Source organism: Oncorhynchus tshawytscha, linkage group LG16 (genome assembly GCF_018296145.1).
Source record: "Oncorhynchus tshawytscha isolate Ot180627B linkage group LG16, Otsh_v2.0, whole genome shotgun sequence".
Taxonomy (NCBI): Eukaryota; Metazoa; Chordata; class Actinopteri; order Salmoniformes; family Salmonidae; genus Oncorhynchus; species Oncorhynchus tshawytscha.
In genome coordinates, this window is record NC_056444.1 from 50,455,687 (window position 1) to 50,476,133 (window position 20,447).

General features: G+C 40.8%; 1 protein-coding gene across 2 annotated transcripts in view; it reads right to left on the reverse strand.

Annotated features, from left to right (window-relative positions):
- prkar2aa (protein kinase, cAMP-dependent, regulatory, type II, alpha A) overlaps window positions 1–14,297 on the reverse strand; it is a 38,859-nt gene extending 24,562 nt beyond the window's left edge. The window contains exon 1 of one of the 2 annotated variants that reach the window (XM_024375272.2): window positions 12,846–14,297. In XM_024375272.2, the coding sequence (XP_024231040.1) occupies window positions 12,846–13,092 (247 nt within the window). In that variant the 5' untranslated portion in view covers window positions 13,093–14,297. The remainder of the gene's footprint in view (window positions 1–12,845) is intronic. The other variant, XM_024375271.2, reaches the window with a different exon arrangement.
- Between the last annotated feature and the right edge of the window lie 6,150 nt (window positions 14,298–20,447).

Genomic DNA, 20,447 nt, shown 5'->3' on the forward strand with positions numbered 1-20,447 from the left:
GTTTGGATGTAGTGAACTACTTTTTCAAAGTAATTTCAGTAAACTATATTTTTCTTTAGGGTAGCTTAACTTCAAGTGTTGGGGAAGCTACTGAAAATATATTTTACCAATTACCTAACACTGATTATAGCCCATATTATGCCTACTCTACTAAAATACCATACATATAAAATCGGTACTGTTTGTTAGAGCCAGGCGATTAGCTCCCTCAGCTCCAGCACCTTTCCAGTGGTGTAAAGTATTTAGTAGTACTTTAAAGTATTTTTACTTAAGTCGTTTTGAGGTATGACAACTTTTACTTTACTACATTCCTAAAAAAAAATGTTGTACTTTTCATTCCATACATTTACCCTGACAACCCAAAGTACTCGTTACATTTTGAATGCTTAGCAGGACAGGAAAATTGTGAAATTCACACACTTATCAAGAGAACACATGGTCATCCCTTCTGCCTATGGTCTGGCGGACTCACTAAACACAAATGCATCTTTTATAAATAATGTCTGAGTGTGGGAGTGTGCCCCCTGTCTATCCATTCATTTTAAAAACAAGAAAATGGTGCCGTCTGCTTTGCTTAATGTAAAGAATTTGAAATGAGTGATACTTTTGATACTTGAGTATATTTTAGCAATTACATTTACTTTTGATACTTAAGTATATTTAAAACCAAGTACTTTTAGACAAGTACTATTAAAAAGTTCTGTACTTTTACTCAAGTATGGCTATTGGGTACTTTTTCCACCACTCCCCCACCCTGACAGCATCTATCTCTGTCTTGTTAAGCCCACTCTCCCTAAACTAGTGTACCCCCCCAACTCCTCGAGTACCCCCAACAGCACATTTTTGATGTAGTCCTTGACAAAGTCACCTGGTTAATCCAGGGCTTGATGATTAGTTGGCAAGTTGAATCAGGTGACGTTGTCGGGGGGGGTACTTAAGGACAGGAGCTGGGAAACACTACACTAAACCACCTTGTATAATCAGATCAAGAAGCTATGCCGTCACACCCAGCGCGGGGAGAGTAAGATCTGCGTGTTAATCCTGACGGCTACTATGTGCCTGAGTGAGAGAGACAGGGCAGTCTTGGCGGTGTGTTTTAAACTTGATTTCAATGTTAACGATATTACAGTGGACCGGTAGTATCAAGATAAAGTCAGGCAATCTGGGGCACAAAGCCACAGATTATTAACTACATCAAAGCATGCAACAAGTTAACACTTTTTGCAGTCTCATTGTTAGCTACGTCATAGGTTATTATGCATTCCATAACAATATGTACAGCGCACTGAACAAAAATATAAATACTACAGAGTTATAGTTCATTGTCCCGGGTTTGTGGCTGTCGAGATCGCTGCTGTTTGTTGTCATCAATCTTCCACCTGACCTGCCCTGTCTGGAACTGCGAGGAGTAACCTACGTTGCTAGCTACCATGACAAAGACCAAAGCCGGCGGGAGTACCGTTGAGGACAGTGGTGTCTATCACACATGTAGGATTTAAATAAATAAAAGATACATACAAGCAGTTGTTACAACAACAAGAAAAAAGCTTCAAGTGTTTTGTCCAAATAGTCGTGGATTCCAAGAATGGACGACCTGACCAGAGAGGTCCAGGACCTGAAGAACAGCTAAGTTCTGCCAGGGTCAGCTCGATGAGTTGAAACAGGAGAACGGCAAGATGACAGCAATCTGTAAGTCATTGAGAGAGGACATCAGTTGTGTGTGTGAATCCATGACAACAATGACAGATCTGATTTATTTCGAGAGACAATCAAGGCGGAACATGGTTGTGGACAGAATTGCAGAATCTCCACATGAGACCTGGATGGAGTCTGAGGACAAAGTGAAGGAAATGATCTCTGAGAAATTGAAGATGGACCACAGGAAGATTGAGGTGGAGCGCGCCCACAGAACTGGAAAACCCACCCCCGGGCCAGGTGATAGACCCAGGCCGATAGTGGTCAAGTTCCTGAGGTTCAAGGACCAGGTAGCTGTTCTGGAAAGAGCCAAGAACTTGAGGAACTCATATCTTCCTCAACGAGGACTATCCTGAAGCTGTGAGCCAGAAGAGGACAGAAATGATCCCAGCTATGAAAGCTGCCAGAGCCCCTGGGGACATTGCTTACATCCGCTATGACAGGCTCATTGTCCACTCTACCTCCCAGAAGCCTGGAAGGGATGAGAGAGCCAAGCCTATGGGTTTGTAGCTTAAACCCCGCAGCACGTACACACAGAACAATTGATTAATGGACTGCTGAATATATACATTTTTTCTTTTGCTTTGTTTGCTCGTTTCAGTATTAAGCCCATCTCTGATAAGCTACCGAGGAACAGGCTGAAAATAGCCCATATTAATATATGTAGCCTTAGAAATAAGGTTCATGAAATCAATAACTTGCTAACATCAGATAACATACATATATATTAGCCATTTCTGAGACTCACTTACTGTAGATAATACATTTGATGATACAGCAGTAGCAATACAGGGATATAACATCTATAGAAGAGACATACATTCTTATGGAGAGGTGTTGCTGTACACACATATATTCAGAGCCATATCCCTGTAATGCTTAGAGAAGATCTTATGTCAAGTGTTATTGAAGTGTTGTACCAAGTAAACCTGCAACCATATCTAAAGCCTCTTCTTTTGGGGTGTTTCTACAGGCCACCAAGTGCTAACAGTCAGTATCTAAATAATATGTGTGTGAAATACTTGAGTGTATGTGATGTAAACAGAGAGGTCTACCTTCTTGGGGACCTGAATATTGACTGGTTTTCATCAAGCTGTCCACTCAAGAGGAAGATTCTTACTGTAACCAGTGACTAATCAGTGACTAATCAGTGAGAAATTGTATTCATGCATAAAGGAAAAGAAAAGCATTGCAAGTTTGAATTTTGTAAAGTTATTGTGGGAGAGGTGGAAAAATTGTTATCGATCAATAATGACAAACCTCCTGGCATTGACAACTTAGATGGAAAGCTACTGAGGATGGTAGCTGACTCTATAGTCACTCCTATCTGTTATATTTTTTATCTGAGCCTAGAGGAAAGGCTTTGTCCTCAGGCCTGGAGGGAAGCCAAAGTAATTCCGCTACCCAAGAGTGGCAAAGCAGCCTTTACTGGTTCTAACAGCAGACCGATCAGCTCGCTGCCAGGTCTTAGCAAACTGTTAGGGAAAAATGTGTGTTTGACCAAATACAATGCTATTTCTCTGTAAACAAATTAACAACAGACTTTCAGCATGCTTATAAAGAAGGGCACTCAACACGTACTCCACTAACACAAATGAAGGATTGGTTGAAAGAAATTGATATTATTGACCATAACCCGTTGTTGAAAAAAACTTGAGTTATGGCTTTTCAACCTCTGCCATATTGTGAATTCAGAGCCATCTAATAGAACTCAGAGGGTTTTCTTTAATGGAAGCTTCTCTAATGTCAAAAATGTAAAGTGTCGTGTACCGCAGGGCAGCTCTCTAGGCCCTCTACTCTTTCTATTTTTACTAATGACCTGCCACTGGCATTAAACAAAGCATGTGTGTCCATATATGCTGATGATTTAACCATATACACGTGTCAGCAACCACAGCTAATGCAGTCACTGAAACCCTCAACAAAGAGTTGCAGTGTGTTTTGGAATGGGTGGCCAGTAATAAACTGGTATTGAACATCTAAAACTAAGAGCATTGTATTTGGTACAAATCATTCCAGAAGTTCTAGACCTCAGCTGAATCTGGTAATGAATGGTGTGGCTGTTGAACAAGTTGAGGAGACTAAATTACTTGCCGTTACTTTAGATTGTAAACTGTCATGGTCAAAACATATAGATTCAACGGTTGTAAAGATAGGGAGAGGTCTGGCCGTAATAAAGAGATGCTCTGCTTTTTTGACACCACACTCCAAAAAGCAAGTTCTACAGGCTCTAGTTTTGTCGAATCTTGATTATTGTCCAGTCATGTGGTCCAGTGCTGCAAGGAAAGACTGAGTTAAGCTGCAGCTGGCCCAGAACATAGCGGCATGTTTTGCTCTTCATTGCAATCAGATGGCTGATATAAATACTATGCATGCCAGTCTCTTTTGGCTAAGAGTTGAGAAGAGACTGACTGCATCACTTATTTTTATAAGAAACACGGTGTTGAAAATCCCAAATTGTTTGCATAGTCAACTTACACACAGCTCTGACACACGCTTATCCCACCAGGGGTCTTTTCACAGTCCACAAATCCAGAACAAATTCAAAAAAGCATACAGTATTATATAGAGCCATTATTGCATGGAACCATTTTCAATAATAGGGATGTAAACAAATATGTGCAGAACATTTTAGAGAAAAAAAGCTTTGTGCGCATATGGAACATTTCTAGGGATTTTTTTTTTTAAATCAGCTCATCAAACATGGGACACTTTACATGTTGCATTTATGTTTTTGTTCAGTCTAATTAGAATGATGAGAGAGGATGGTTTCCATATCATTCCGCGTAGAGCGGCCAAGCCGCATAAAACCCACGAACAAGTGACTGAACACGGTGACTGCTCGTGTTCAACGCAGGGACTTCATAGTGCACAACCTGGCACGGGAGCGGGCACCGTACGAACTGCAAATAAAAGCGAGGATGGGCTTTCCCTCAGTTTCCTGCCACATGTGATGCACAGGGAATTAGGAAGTGCCAAAAGTTCAGATGCTTATCAAAACGCGGCTGAAAATACACCAGTAAACTGCATGCAGATGTCTAGATGTTTGCCTCCCCATTCACGCTCACATGGAGAGACAGGGAGCAATTTTAAAGCCAGTTTAGAGTGGGTATCGAGGGACGCTAACCATTAGATTATCCTACATGCACAATCGGGCCTGGTAATTAGGTCACCTGTTGGACATCCGATAGTGACCACATTTGCTCCTTTACTTCAGTGAATGGCACAAAATTATGCTCGAAAACAGTCATCTATTCTCATGTCATTGCATGCGTTTGATCCCACTGCCACCGTTTTCATTAAGGCATAGGGGCAATAACGCACACTAGGGCTAGGCATTATAGTAGGCCCAATCTCTGTCCATTCCACATGAGTAGAGTGACTAAAATTTGTTGCAAAAAGTAGCTACACATCAGTCAGAGCGCTGTCTGCTGACAGAATGCCCGTTCGTGAATGCGGGAATTTGATTGTTAGACCAACGAGCAAAGATTTCTCATCTGAGTGGAGAAGGGCAACTGAAGCACAAAAGTCTGAAGTCAAGCAGAAGTTACAATAAGAAGCATTTTAGATCAGCGTTTGCAAAACGCAGCAAGATATTTCTTATGCTTCTCACCCCCCCTATGTGAAAAACATAATTCTGGGTTAACACAACCCCTGTGATACAAAATCTGGTTACAGTAACCCATCTGCAAAGTGTCCTGACAATTGCCTGCAGTCTGTCATGTTTTCATTCAGGTGATTCTCCTCTATTCACGAGGCCTTGTAATGCACTCAGACAAGTTATGAAGTGCCTGTGTAAATCGTTCTTCCTCTTCCTACAGGCTCGCTCTCTCTATACAGCCAGTCTACTCCTCCCCCTGTCTTTTACAGCCCATCTATTCATCTGTCTCTCAGCATTTAAAAAAAACGTTGTTTAAAAAAAAAAACATCAATATACCATTATTCATTCATTTCCCCTCCTCGCAATAATAAAACAAGGTCAGTGAGGAAAGAACGAAAATGTGCAAAAATGTTAGGAGGCTAATTGGTTAAAACGAGCTCTAATGGAACTTCTACTTCGATGACAATAGGATTGAGGCAACAGTTTGTTTTCAAAACTATATTTTAATTCCTTTAAAAAAGGTGCTACAATTTCTCCACTATGTGGAAGCTAGGTGAATTGAATACAGGACTAGACTGCATTCAAAACAAAATCTCTCCCTCATCCAATTTCCCCATAACATGGAGACTCACGCTTGAGCCTTTTACTTTTTGTCCTCAGCTGTAAAGTGTTTTTTTGCTTGTTATTGAAAATATATTTAGACAGTACAATGACTCCCTACACTATTCAGTGCTTGTATTCTCACATAAAACAGAAATTGAACAGTGTAGAATTTTAGCAAACAGGAAATTACAGCGATTTCTACACTGGCCACTAAATAGTCAAAACAGCTTTCCCATTTTGACAACAGATACCGCTTTAGCGGGAGAAATAAATATGCGATTAAGACAGCCAATCACAACATTCACGGGTATTCAACACGGTAAAACACTTATTTAACTATTGCTGCAGATATATGGTCATTTTCTGAAATTACAATGCAAAAAATGTAAAGAAATCCTATTTATAGCACCTTGAAGTAGCTTGAAGGGACAAACTGCAGTTCAAAGGGCAAGAGAAATGTAACCACTCAAATTCATACAGAACTATGGACGCAAGGACTGACCATTCATTAATTCAAAATGACAGTTTTAATCGTGTTGAGGCTACCCGGCGTAAGTGTTTAAGTCAAAGAAGCATATTTTGGGTAAGACAATTGAAGTCAGCGCAAGAGGCATTTATATTCTTTAAGAATCAATGGGTATATATATATATAAGGAATTTAGTCAATAAATAGATGTAGCAAATCGCCAATTGCCCCTTTAAGTATGGCGCTGAATATTACTGCAGCTACGGTCGTTTACACAATAAACAAGTTACAAAACAGTGTCAAGTTTGATGATGGGAACTTCCATTATCATGGGGACCAAGGGTCTGCCATAATATGCCAATAACATTTTAAGAAACTGTCCAAGCGTGCCAGTGGCTGAAAGTAGTGGTGTTATGTGTGAGCGATGGTTTCCACGCCAAGAGAGGAATTCTCAGCTTGAATGTCGGGCCCACCACCTCAAGCTCAACAGGACTGAGCTGCTCTTCCTCCCGGGGAAGGCCTGCCCGCTCAAATACCTCTCCATCAAATCGACAACTCTACGGTGCACCCCTCCCTGAGTGCAAAGAACTAAATAAGCTTTGTTGTACAATTAATGGACAATACACTGCATTTCAAACAGTCAGGAACAATCTAATGAATTCAGGGCTTGTAAAATTATACCTAGGCTAAATATCAGCATTCCACAACCGCATGGACCACATTTATAAAAACACAGACTAGACAGCTAGCACATAATAGTATTGTGGCTAAAATGCAGCGAGCAGTACCACAATGCCGCACGCAGCAGAAACTGAGCATACATTTTCCCAGAATCATATTCATTGATACTGTTGGACCAAACCTCAAACGCAAATAGCGAGTTGAAAATGCTTGTTGTCAGAGAGGAGGAAGTGATCTTTCGTCTTTGCTGTTGTAAGTGGCAGGGGGAGGGGTCTTGGTGTCTGTGTTACGAGTGAGAAATTGCATAGTGCGCACAGAAAGAGCGAAGGAGACGAGACCAAAAATAAATAATTATCATAAAAAACTAAAATAAAACTTGATTCTTGTGATACAGGCATTTGGAACATTGCGCTAAAACACAGTACCGGTCAAAAGTTTGGACACACCTACTCATTCAAGAGTTATTCATTTTGACTATTTTCTACATTGTAGAATAATAGTGAAGACATACAAACTATGAAATAACACATGGAATCATGTAGTAACCAAAAAAGTGTTAAAATCAAAATATATTTTAGATTCTTCAAAGTAGCCACCCTTTGCCTTGATTACAGCTTTGCACTCTCGGCATTCTCTCAACCAGCTTCACTTGGAATGCTTTCCCAACCGTCTTGAAGGAGTTCCCACATGCTGAGCACTTGTTGGCTGCTTCTCCTTCACTCTGCGGTTCAACTCATCTCAAACCATCTCAATTGGGCTGAGGTCGGGTAATTGTGGAGGCCAGGTCATGTGATGCAGCACTCCATCACTCTCCTTCTTGGTGACATAGCCCTGACACAGCCTGGAGGTGTGTTGGGTCATTGTCCTGTTGAAAAACAAATCATAGTGCCACTAAGCGCAAACCAGATGGGATGGCGTATCGCTGCAGAATGCTGTGGTAGCCATGCTGGTTAAGTGTACCTTGAATTCTAAGATCTTCCTTTCACCTACTCTGCGTCTCACAAAGACACGGTGGTTGGAACCAAAAATCTCACATTAGGACTCATCAGACCAAAGGAAAGAATTCCACTGGTCTAATGTCCATTGCTCGGGTTTCTTGGCCCAAGCAAGTCTCTTCTTATTATTGGTGTCCTTTACTAGTGGTTTCTTTGCAGCAATTCGACCATGAAGGCCTGATTCACACAGACTTGAACTCCGTGAAGCATTTATTTGGGCTGCAATTTCTGAGGCTTGTAACTCTAATGAACTTATCCTCTGCAGCAGAGGTAACTCTGGGTCTTCCTTTCCTGTGGCGGTCCTCATGAGGAAGTTACATCATAGCGCTTGGCGGTGTTTGCGACTGCAATTTTCTGGATTGATTGACCTTCATGTCTTAAAGTAATGATGGACTGTCATTTCTCTTTGCTTATTTGAGCTGTTCTTGCCATAATATGGACAAATAAAGTACAAATAAAGAAACCCTTGAGTATGTGTGTCCAAACTTTTGACTGGTAGTGTAAATAAGTTAGAAAAATGGGATTGTATTTTTCTTCCCTTTTTACATTACAGGTAAAAATGGAAATCGACAACTCTCTGACTCAGTCTTCATCGGTTTCTTTCTTGTAAGCATTTTCCTATCCTGGAGTCAGACCTTGTGGAAATCTGTGGTAGAGAAGATAAATGTATGACAATTTAGCATAGACACTACATTCCATCTAGTGATCATCATGATTTTTATAGTTTAGGCATATAGTTAGCTAGTTGTGGTGTTACCCAGCTTACAATAATAGTCCTTGCTAACACTAATAAACAAGTTACCTGCATTGAAAATGAACTAAGTGTATTGACACAAGTAGCTAGCTAGCAAGCTAGTGTTAAGATGCTGAGTGTGTCTCACGTAATAACCTTGGGTAATGGATACCCCGAGAACAAGGTTAAGGGAAGATCAGACCATCGAGCCCAGTTAACGTTAGCTAGCTAGAGAGTAGCAACTATACCATATTTCACCACCTTTAGCTAGCTAGCCTTGGTTAGAAAACTAGCTAGCTAATAAAAAAAGTTGAACACCCCCTTTGCATGGAAAGTCTATTCTGTTTTAGGTAACACGCTAGCTAGACTAATGGGCAAGCCTGTCAAAAATGAAAACGTACCTTCGCTCTCCCGTGTTGATGTTTTTTTGACCTACAACACTGTTTCTTTCTCTGCAATGTCTGGATTTTGTACACCGACTTTCTCGAACCCCATTCTTTGCACACTTGTTAAGGTCAACACGTGGGCTTGTTTGAGGTGGTCGTTATTTCGAGCGTGTTGTGCAGATCAATGTTCCCTCAAATTTTTGTTCAACACTGAGCAAATTTCAGGTCGGCTGAGCACAAACTCGAATGTTGTGAAACTTCTGTGCAAATTCCAGCGTGCGTTTACAGTGAATTGAAGCTGTACCCACATTAAGTTAGTTTCAGAAAATGGTCAAGTAGGCTACTGTGGCTGCCAGAGTGACCTGCCATAAAAAACAATGGAGAAAATACATCCCATAACATTTTAACGTGGAAATAGACGTGTTATCATTCAGCCTACAGTAGCAGCCAATGTGTGCTTTTCAATGTAGGCCTACATTCCATGAGACTTTCGAAAGAAAAAAAAAGTATGCAGAGCTTGACTGTAACCTGTTTATCCACTTGTCCGTCAGACAAGGAGGTGACTAAGGTTTGTTTTGTTTGATGCAAGAAACCACTTTACAAAAATAAAATTCATTATTATTCACATACCATTATTAGAGAGAATCAGACAAACGATGCTAACATATGCCTATTGGCTACTTAGCTTATTCAAGCCCGTCTCAATACAAAACTGCTCCTTTAAGAAGAAGAAAAAGAAAAAAACTCTTTATCCGACTCACTTTTCAAAGATGTATTGTGCCCTTGTAAGAAACAATCCCTCCCCCATTGCTGACTGAAAACGATCTAGGACCGGACTAATAACTCACTAATTAGCAAAGGATATGAACAAATGTGCACACGTGGCTACATGCAGCTCTGGCTTTGATATCAAAACAAGCACATTTACTCACTACCACTCATGCTGTAAACACAGTCAAGTTCAAAGTGAATGGCACAGATCCATTATAGCAACGGTCTATTTGCATAAAGTCCTGCAGCTCTGATTGGTTAGGCCGCACTGGTCTGTGTAGAGTACGGGCTGGGTCGTGCATGTTTACACAATAGAATCCTACTCCGATGTTCCGCCTAAAACAAAATCTCTTGTATAGTTTGTTTTGTTTCGGTATGTTGCATTGAAAATGGCTAATATTGCGTTGACTTGATCACAATTCCCAAAGTAAAGGGAAACGTTAATAGTGTTAACTAAGGCGGAAAACACTTAGAACTTAGAAAATGTAGTTCAGTTCAATCTCGTGCTTCTCTGTGAGGGTTGATATTTATTCTGCACCAAGGAATCTCATCCAAACGTGAGACTGTTCCTCAACAGTGAAACCCTTGCAAGGTTACAGTGCATTCGGAAACTATTCAGACCCCGTACCGTTTTTCACATTTTATTACGTTACAGCCTTATTCTAAAATGGATTAAATAAAATTCTTCATCAATCTACACATAATGACAAAAGCGAAAACAGGTTTAGAAAGACAAAACAGAACTACCTTATTTACATAAGTATTCAGACCCTTTGCTATGAGACTCGAAATTGAGCTCAGGTCTATCCTGTTTCCATTGATCATGCTAGAGATGTTTCTACAACTTGGAGTTCTGTGGTAAATTCAATTGATTGGACATGATTTGGAAAGCCACACACCGGTCTATATAAGGTCCCACAGTTGACAGTGCATGTCAGAGCAAAAACCAAGCAATGAGGTCGAAGGAATTGTCGGTAGAGCTCCGAGACAGGATTGTGTCAAGGCACAGATCTGGGGAAGGGAACCAAAAAAATATTCTCCAACATTGAAGATCCAAGAACACAGTGGCCTCCATCATTCTTAAATAGAAGAAGTTTGGAACCAACAAGACTCTTCCTAGAGCTGGCCGCCTGGCAAAACTGAGCAATCGGGGACGAAGGGCCTTGGTCAGGGAGGTGACCAAGAATCCGATGGTCACTGACAGAGCTCCTCTGTGGAGATGGGAGAACATTCCAGAAGGACAACCATCCCTGCAGCACCCCAACAATCAGGCCTTTATGGTAGAGTGGCCAGACGGAAGCCAATCCTCAGTAAAAAGGCACATAACAGTCCACTTGGAGTTTGCCAAAAGGCACCTAAAGAATCTCAGACCATGAGAAACAAGACTCTCTGGTCTGACTAAAACAAGATGTAACTCTTTGGCCTGAATGCCAAGCTTCACGTGTGGAGGAAACCTGGCACCAACATGCTATGGGGATGTTTTTCAGCAGCAGGGACTGGGAGACTAGTCAGTATTGAAGGAAAAATGAACTGAGCAAAGTACAGAGATCCTTGATGAAAACCTGCTCCAGAGCACTCAGGACTTCAGACTGGGCCGAAGGTTCACCTTCCAAAGGAAGGACAACAACTCTAAGAACACAGCCAAAGCAACACAGGAGTGGCTTCGGGACAAGTCTCTGAATATCCTTGAGTGGCCCAGCCAGAGCCCGGAGTTGAACCCGATATAACATCTCTGGAGACCTGAAAATAGCTGTGCAGCAACACTCCTCATCCATGCATGAATGTATAGAACTACTCGACTAAAATAATCTCGGTTGACCAACAGCCTAACAATTGACCAGTCAACTAATTGGTGTCAGCCCTAAAACCATTATTCAACCAAGCTTTATAGGCATACAATTTGGCAAGCACGAATGACTCCCACATTCTTAACCATAACTTTTTTGAATGTGTCAATTTTAATTGATGGTTTATTAATTCACCCATTGTCAAATGCAGTCAAATGATTCAACAATTTAAAGTATTTTTAAAACATGTATCGTTTCTGAACCCGTTTTGCCATCAAGACTCCAGAGCCCTTTATTGCAGAGATGTGTCAGCGAGGTGGTAGGTTATCAATTGGCTAACAATTATCACGTGGTTTGTGCAGGCAGAAATATTGTGAGTTGGGATGCTATAGGACACTTGAACACTTTGTAACAAGCATGGTAACATGCTTTGTTACACCACTATAATTAGACTGCAATTACAGTGTAGTTGTGAATTATCACAATTAATTACAATACTTGTTACAGTGTAATTACTTATGTAATAAGGACCCCTTAAAATGAAGTGTTAACAAAAATGACAATTAAATTCATTTCAATCCCACTTTGAAACGCAACAAAATGTGAAAAAGTTCAAGGGGGTGTAGATTACTATAGGCACTATTATTATTATACTATTTACTTTGAATTAGTTACACTATTTTGATATTGATTACTGCACTGTTGGGTAGAGCTTGCAATTTAAGCATTTCACTGTACTTGTGCATGTGACAATACAACAAACATGGCATCTTATGTCCGGCCAGGGCTGGCAGACATTAGCTGGCTGCATCTTTTTTTCTGTAAATATGTTTTTCATGGCATGGGTGTGGGGTGCATGCACTTATGTCATCATTGAAGACAATTAACCAACCAAATAAGATCCGCAGTGGGATCTAATATAACATGTGCAGCCTATAGGATGTCACTGACAGTTGCAGTCATAAGACTAATTAGTTTTAACTAAGGTTCTCCAACTACAGTCCTGAAGTGCAGACTTAGTCCATCTGTACTCATCTCTATCACATCTGTTTCAAATGACCAACTAAGCATGATCGTATTCAGTCTGGGCCATATTAGGTGGAAGGCCTTATCAGGCAGTAACTTACGCTCGAAATCAGACTCGTCGGACCCGTCTTCGTCTCCATTTGACTCGGTTTGCATCGGCTCCCCATCAAACATCACTCCTTTCCCGAACTTGACAGCAGCACCCGCCCCATCTTGGCTTCTGGTGTCCCGCAAGCGCGTGAAATATTGCACGGCGAATTCCACCAGGTCCGGTGGCCTCTGTCGAAGCACCTCCACCGTGTAGCCTTGCAGCAATTCCGTCAATCCCACCGGTATCTCGATACTCATGACTGTGTTTAGATGGCGCTACCTAACTACAAATATGTTCAGGTATACTGTGTTTTTCTTACAAAAATATAAATGTAGCTAGCTACGAATTCTATCAGTCCATGTGTAGCACGCTAGTTAGCTACTGCTACTGTGAGATAGATGACACTGGTAATAGCGTCAGAGAAACTGGGTTAGCTTGCTGACATTGATGAGCAGTTCACCGGAGAGGTTGCTTAGTTTAGCCAGCTAACACAATGTCCAAGCAAATAGTGACACTTCTTTTTGTCGAAGGGAGTACGGTCTTGTGTAAAGAATGAAATATGACCAGTGACGTTAGCGTTAGTTTATGATATCTGACTGAGCTGTCAAGTTGTGTAAGTTAGCGTTAGCTAGATAGCTCGCTCGCTAGATGCTTTTATGACAGCTGACCCGTAAACGTTAGCACAAATGATAACGACCGTTAGCTGGTTCCCTCGCTGGCCTCCCTGTTCTCTTTATTTCGCCTCCTCTTTTTCGCCCGTCTCCTTGCCAGGGTAGCGGCTCAACCCCTCCGGCTAATTCTATAACGGATCAATATCAACAGCACGGAATAATTGACCTAGCTAGATAGCTAACTAATTATATCCAATCGGAGTTAAACTAGCTAGCTGATTAGCGAACAGACGACGTAGCTACTTACTACTGTTACACCAGCTAGCAAACTATCCAGCTAATTTAGCATATAATTAATGATACTTTGGAGGGTGGGACTTGTGAATGTAAGTTAACTTTAGCTAGCCAGGTTAGCTAACAGGTTTGTTCCGATTAAAGAAACTAACTAGAACATATAATTAAATAGCCGAGGGATGACTTAGTATTATACGCATAAGTAACGGCGGTTATAGCTAATAGATCACGTTACTTTAGTTAGCTACCGGTAACTAAACTAGCCAACAAGCTGGCTAGCTAGAAGCGTCTGATGTTACGATTGCAGACAGTTCAGACAATCCGAAACCGGTGTATCCCAAGCTCCTGTAAACAAGGAGCGTCAGGGACAACCTAGACGTTACCTTGAATCCAAATTACCCAGTGTTTCAAAAAAATGTGTGGTATGTTGGTATCGTCACTTGTGATATTCGATAAATCCGTTTCTGCCTACAGTTGAGGCTCTTCTTTTTTCTTTTTTTTTTCTTGCTCCACCACACGAGCGTTATTTTCGGGGGCGTGGTCACTCTACAGGGATGAACGTAAGACACTGTTGATTGACCAATCCCCTCGAAGACTCATGACGCGCAAGGATTTATCGCGTTCATTTAAGGCCGAAGGGGCGTGCAAAGAGGAGGACGATGAAGGAGGGGGCGAAAGACGCTGACCAGTGACGTCTGTCTGAATGGGCGCGTTCGATATTGCAGCCGGCTTTAAAGGCGAGTAAAGATTGACTAATCGACAAATCACCGTGCATCAGAAATAACTACTCAGTATTGTTTGTAGATCACGCAGTCGGTCAAAAATTTACCCATGAATTATCATGGTTTTGATGCTCTCGAACACGGCCTTAGAGTGGCGCACCAAGCATATCAAAGGGAAGGGATTGGGAACACAATTGTATTATAATCGATATATATTTGTTCAATGATTTTCAATAAGAATACACAGTGTATTTGTTTTTCTTCCAAGATAACAGTATTTGTATTACCTGTAGTTGGCCCCGTCTGTTTTATTGGGGTCCAACAGGTAGGCCCTATATATTTTGACCATATTTGGCCCATATGGGCCAAATCAAACAGACCCTAGTTGTGGCCTTTCTTACAACTGTGTTAAGAATCTCCCCACATAATCACAGGAGCCAATTCATGCATGGCTTTCCCACATGTATGCAACATGTTGTATGGCAAATATAATGCAGCCTATTCCTGGTCTCCCTTACCTCAGAGGCATAGGTAAAGCCGTTGCCATGATCACTTTGGAACTGGCTGACTTCAAATCCTCAGATTAACCGACCACTTGTAGGAGAGTCTTGCCTTGAGTCTCCCTCTGGTGGATAAAGTAGTACAATAGCCAAAGAGTATATAGTTATGCTACAACAACAGTGTCGTTCTGAACAATATTTCCCAGGCCCTGTAAAATGAGCTACATAATACTAGTGGTTAATCTCTATGGTTATACAGTGATTAATTCCCTGGGGAGGTTAATCTTTTGGCACAGGCTCTGTTTTTTTTACTGGGTAAAAATGATGCAGCACTGAGAATGATTGACAATGACAGATGGGGATCCAGATGTTTTGGACCTCTCCAATTGGCTCACAGCTCTCCTTGTTATTTATTTTTCGAAACAAGGCTTTAGTGTTTTTCGTTACGGTAATGTGGGTCCCAGCAGTCTGTGTATATAGTGTGACAGTAAGGCCTGGCTATTCATGACTGTTTGTTTGTTGATTGCAAGAGAACCAAACAGTTGAATAAGGTGGACACAGCCAGACTTACTAATGCTGTGTTCATCATCACAGACATCCATTCTGCATTTACCATTCTATTGTGCTCCCAATATGGCATCAGTGGTGTCAAACCCCATATCATGAAATGACTGGACAATTCACAAAATTGCTTTATGGAACACTACAATTCTGTACTTTGATATGGCGTGTTACAATATGATAGATTTAAAAAAAAATGTATAATAAGTATTTGTATTGTATTTTAATGTTTTAAATGTTTATCTATGTGAGTTGTTTACAGAAGTCCAGAGAGGACATATGAAGAAAAACAAAAGCACTTGTGTCGAGATCACAACTTATTTATCGCATGATCCCAACATAAAAAAAGTTGTTTTGTTGAGATCACGAGATCATGCTTTCATTTGTGTTTGGAGCTCATTATCAGTTCATAAGTTAGAATGGTAGCAAGCTAATTGTCTGTTACCTTGAGCTAAGAGCTCTTGGGGAATCTAAGCCCTTGTAGGGCATTTAAGCCCTGAACATGCCTGACAGGCAACACTGTCTCCCAGGCTGTATGCCACCCCCAAGACCACAGCCAATCGCATGCAAGCAACAACGCAGCTACAGTGCCTTCAGAAAGTATTCATACCCCACCCATCGACACAATATACCCCATAATGACAAAGTGTAAACATGTTTTTAGAAATGTTTGCAAATTGATTGAAAATGAAATACAGAAATATGTAATTTACATAACAAAGGGGTTGAATACTCAAGACTCAAGACATTTCTGCTTTTCATATTTGATTAATTTGTAAACATTTCCTAAAAAACAATTCCACTTTGACATTATGGGTTATTGTGTGTAGGCCAGTGACAAACAAATCTAATAATATTTACATAGTGGGTGAGCTTATCAGATTCAATTTCAGCCTCGGAGCTTGATCAGATTCAATAGCAGTCTCAGAAGCTGATAAAATCAGGATTCTACCTTGTAGGCTGTTTCATAGGTAAAGCTCCTTGCAGGCAGATTAGCAGGCAGTGCATTATGTATATGATCAAGACTGGGAGCTCTATTCCTGGCAGGCTGACCTGATTCAATAGTAGCCACAGAGGCTGTTAAATCAGGATGCTGCCTAGTAGGCTTCCTGCAAGGAGCTTTACCTATGAAACAGCCTCCAAGCCAGCATCCTGATTTATCAGCCTCTGAGGCTGAAATTGAATCTGATCAGCCTGTCAGGAATGGAGCTCACCCACTGTAAATGTAAATATTATCCACAAAGCATGAAGTGTCCCTTTTAATTATACACATATCACTTATGCAAGTTAACAACCAGCATAGATAACAAGCTAGCTTGCTAGCTATCTATCTAACAAGACTACGTATCTAACTAGCTGGCTCACAAGACAAAGTTAGCTGTGTTGTTCCTTACATGCGATTGGCTATCATGCATCTGACCAAATTAATGGCTAATGCGTAGTACTTTTGATTATCTTGTGATCTCGACTAAACAACTTTTGTTATGTCATGATCTTGACATAATGAGGGAACCATTTATTTGTATTCATATGCCCTCTCTGGACTTCCGTAGTTGTGTCTGTTGAGTTAGAATCAGAAATGCCAGACAAAGCCCTTTACATGGCTGGGAGAAATGTGACATTATATCGCCATCTATTGGCCAATGTGTAATGTTATTGTGTACTGTGTAATTTACTATAATAACCTACTTGCTGATGCCTGGGCGATCCTCGATGAGAATCTCATAATTTCCCAGCTATCAAACAGACAAGCATCTCTCACTTCCCACCATCCCCGTAGTGACAGACCTGATAATGATCACAGTCAACAGTTTAGAAAAGAAAACGAGTCAAGGAAATAGCTCAAGTCAGCTCAACAGTCAAGGTTTATTTATAACATTGTTTGAATAGGTTTTAGCTAGTTTAATAAGTTGCTTGTTTCACAGTGGTCACACATCATTTCAATATATATCATAGAACATATACAGCAGTTAGTGTTCCACAGTTTTTTCAGTTTGAGGAATACAAACGACAGATCCTTAATCATTGTTCCACCATCTTTTCATCAGTCTCTCATCAACATCTTGCATGTAACCAAAACCGTCATAGCACCAGACCTAGGTCAAATACATGCTGTATGTCCAATACTGTATTTGAAGTGCACTCAATTAACTTGGCGTTTGCACTATTTCATTGGTTCCATTGTAGGCAAGCCAAATCAAGTGCAGCTAATCTAGTTGTAAGTATTTATCTATTTGACCTAGTAGGTCTGCAGAGAACACCTACTGTATGAGGTGATTCAAAAATAACTTTTGATTGGCTCCAGGCCCTGTCTAGACTGACTGCTGCGTGGCTTGGCTGATTCTAGTGGGTCACATGAGAATGTAGCTTAAGCCCTTCAGCAATGTTCAGTCAGTCTTTAAGTGACCAAGGAGTAGAAGTTATTTTCACATAGGTCATGGGAATAAGGCACAACGCAACACGAATCACACACCAAAATAAACTACACTTTTAATAGAAATGTGGTTTGTTCAAGTAGATTCTTGGTCAAATCAAATTGTATTGGTAACCTACACATGGTTAGCAGATGTTATTGCCAGTGTTGTGAAATGCTTGTGCTTCTAGTTCCGACAGTGCAGTAATATCTAACAGTAATCTAACAATTCCACAACAACTACCTAATACACATAAATCTAAGTAAAGGAATGAGAATATATACATATAATTAAATGGATGAGCTGCATAGGCAAGATGCAATAGATAGTATAAAATACAGTATATACATATGAGATTAGTAATGCAAGAAATGTAAATATTATTAAAGTGGCATTATTAAAGTGACTAGTGATCCATTTATTAAAGTGGCCAATGATTTCAAGTCTGCAGCAGCCTCTTTGTGTTACCGATGGCTCTTTAACAGTCTGATGGCCTTGAGATAAACAGCTTCTATCAGTCTCTCAGTCCCAGCTTTGATGCACCTGATGGTAGCAGGGTGAACAGGCAATGGCTCGGGTGATTGTTGTCCTTGATGATCTTTTTGGTCTTCCTGTGACATTGGGTGGTGTAGGTGTCCTGGATGTCAGGTAGTTTTCCCACGGTGATGTGTTGTGCAGACCGCACCACCCTCTGGAGAGCCTTGCGGTTGTGGGCGGTGCAGTTGCCGTACCAGGCTGTGATACAGCCCGACCCGATGCTCTCAATTGTGCATCTGTAAAAGTTTGTGAGGGTTTTAGGTGACAAGCCAAATTTCCTCAGACTCCTGAGGGCCTTCTTCACCACACTGTCTGTGTGGTCGGACCATTTCAGTTTGTCCGTGACGTGTACGCCAAGGAACTTAAAACTTTCCACCTTCTCCACTGCTGTCCCGTCGATGTGGTTAGGGGGGTGCTCTCTCTGCTGTTTCCTGAAGTCCACAATCTTCTATATATACATATACATATATATATACAAGTACCAGTCAAAAGTTTGGACACACCAACCCATTCAAGGGTTTTTCTTTATTTGTACTATTTTCGACATTGTATAATTATTGTGAAGACAACAAATCTATGAAATAACACATATGGAATCATGTAGTAAACAAAAAAGGGTTAAAAAGAAAAAATTTGCTTTGATAGCTTTGCACATTCTTGGCATTATCTCAACCAACTTCACCTGGAATGCTTTTCCAACAGTCTTGAAGGAGTTCCCACATATGCTGAGCACTTATTGGCTGCTTCTCCTTCACTCTGAGGTCCAACTCATCCCAAACCATCTCAATTGGGTTGAGGTCAGGTGATTGTGGAGGCCAGGTCATCTTATGCAGCACTCCATCACTCTACTTCTTGGTCAAATAGCCCTTACACAGCCTGGAGGTGTGTTGTGTCATTGTCCTGTTAAAAAAACAAATGATAGTCGCATTAAGCACAAACCAGATGGGATGGCGTATCGCTGCAGAATGCTGTGGTAGCCATGCTGGTTAAGTGTGCCTTGAATTCTAAATAAATCACTGACAGTGTCACCAGCAAAGCACCATTACACCTCCTCCTCCATGCTTCATCGTGGGAACCACAAATGCGGAGATCATCCGTTCACCTACTCTGCGTCTCACAAAGACACAGCGGTTGGAACCATAAATCTCACATTTGGACTCATCAGGATAGATTTCCACCGGTCTCATGCCCATTGCTCGTTTTTCTTGGCCAAAGCAAGTCTCTTCTTTTTATTGGTGTCCTTTACTAGTGGTGTCCTTTACTAGTGTTTTCTTTGCAGCAATTTGATCATGAAGGCCTGATTCACGCAGTCTCCTCTGAACAGTTGATGTTGAGATGTGTCTGTTATTTGAAATCTGTGAAGCATTTATTTGGGCTGATAACTCTAATGAACTTATCCTCTGCAGCAGAGGTAACTCTGGCTCGTCCTTTGCTGTGGAGGTCCTCATGAGTGCCAGTTTCATCATAGCACTTGATAGTTTTTGCGACTGCACTTGAATAATTTTTCGGATTGACTGACCTTCATGTCTTAAAGTAATGATGGAATCTAATTTCTCTTTGCTTATTTGAGCTGTTCTTGCCATAATGTGGATTTGGTCTTTTACTAAATAGGGCTATCTTCTGTATACCACCCCTACCATGTCACAACACAACTGATTGGCTCAAACGCATTAAGAAGGAAAGAAATTCCACAAATGAACTTTTAACAATGCAAATAAACCTCATGAAGCTGGTTGAGAGAATACCAGGAGTGTGCAAAGCTGTCATCAAGGCAAAGGGTGGCTACTTTGATATATTTTGAATTGATAATATTTTCAAATTAAAATATAGTTTGATTAGTTTAACACTTTTTTGGTAATTACATGATTCCATATGTGTTATTTTGTAGTTTTGGTGTCTTCACTATTATTCTACAATGTAGAAAATAGTAAAAATAAAGAAAAACCTTTGAATGAGTAGGTGTGTCTAAACTT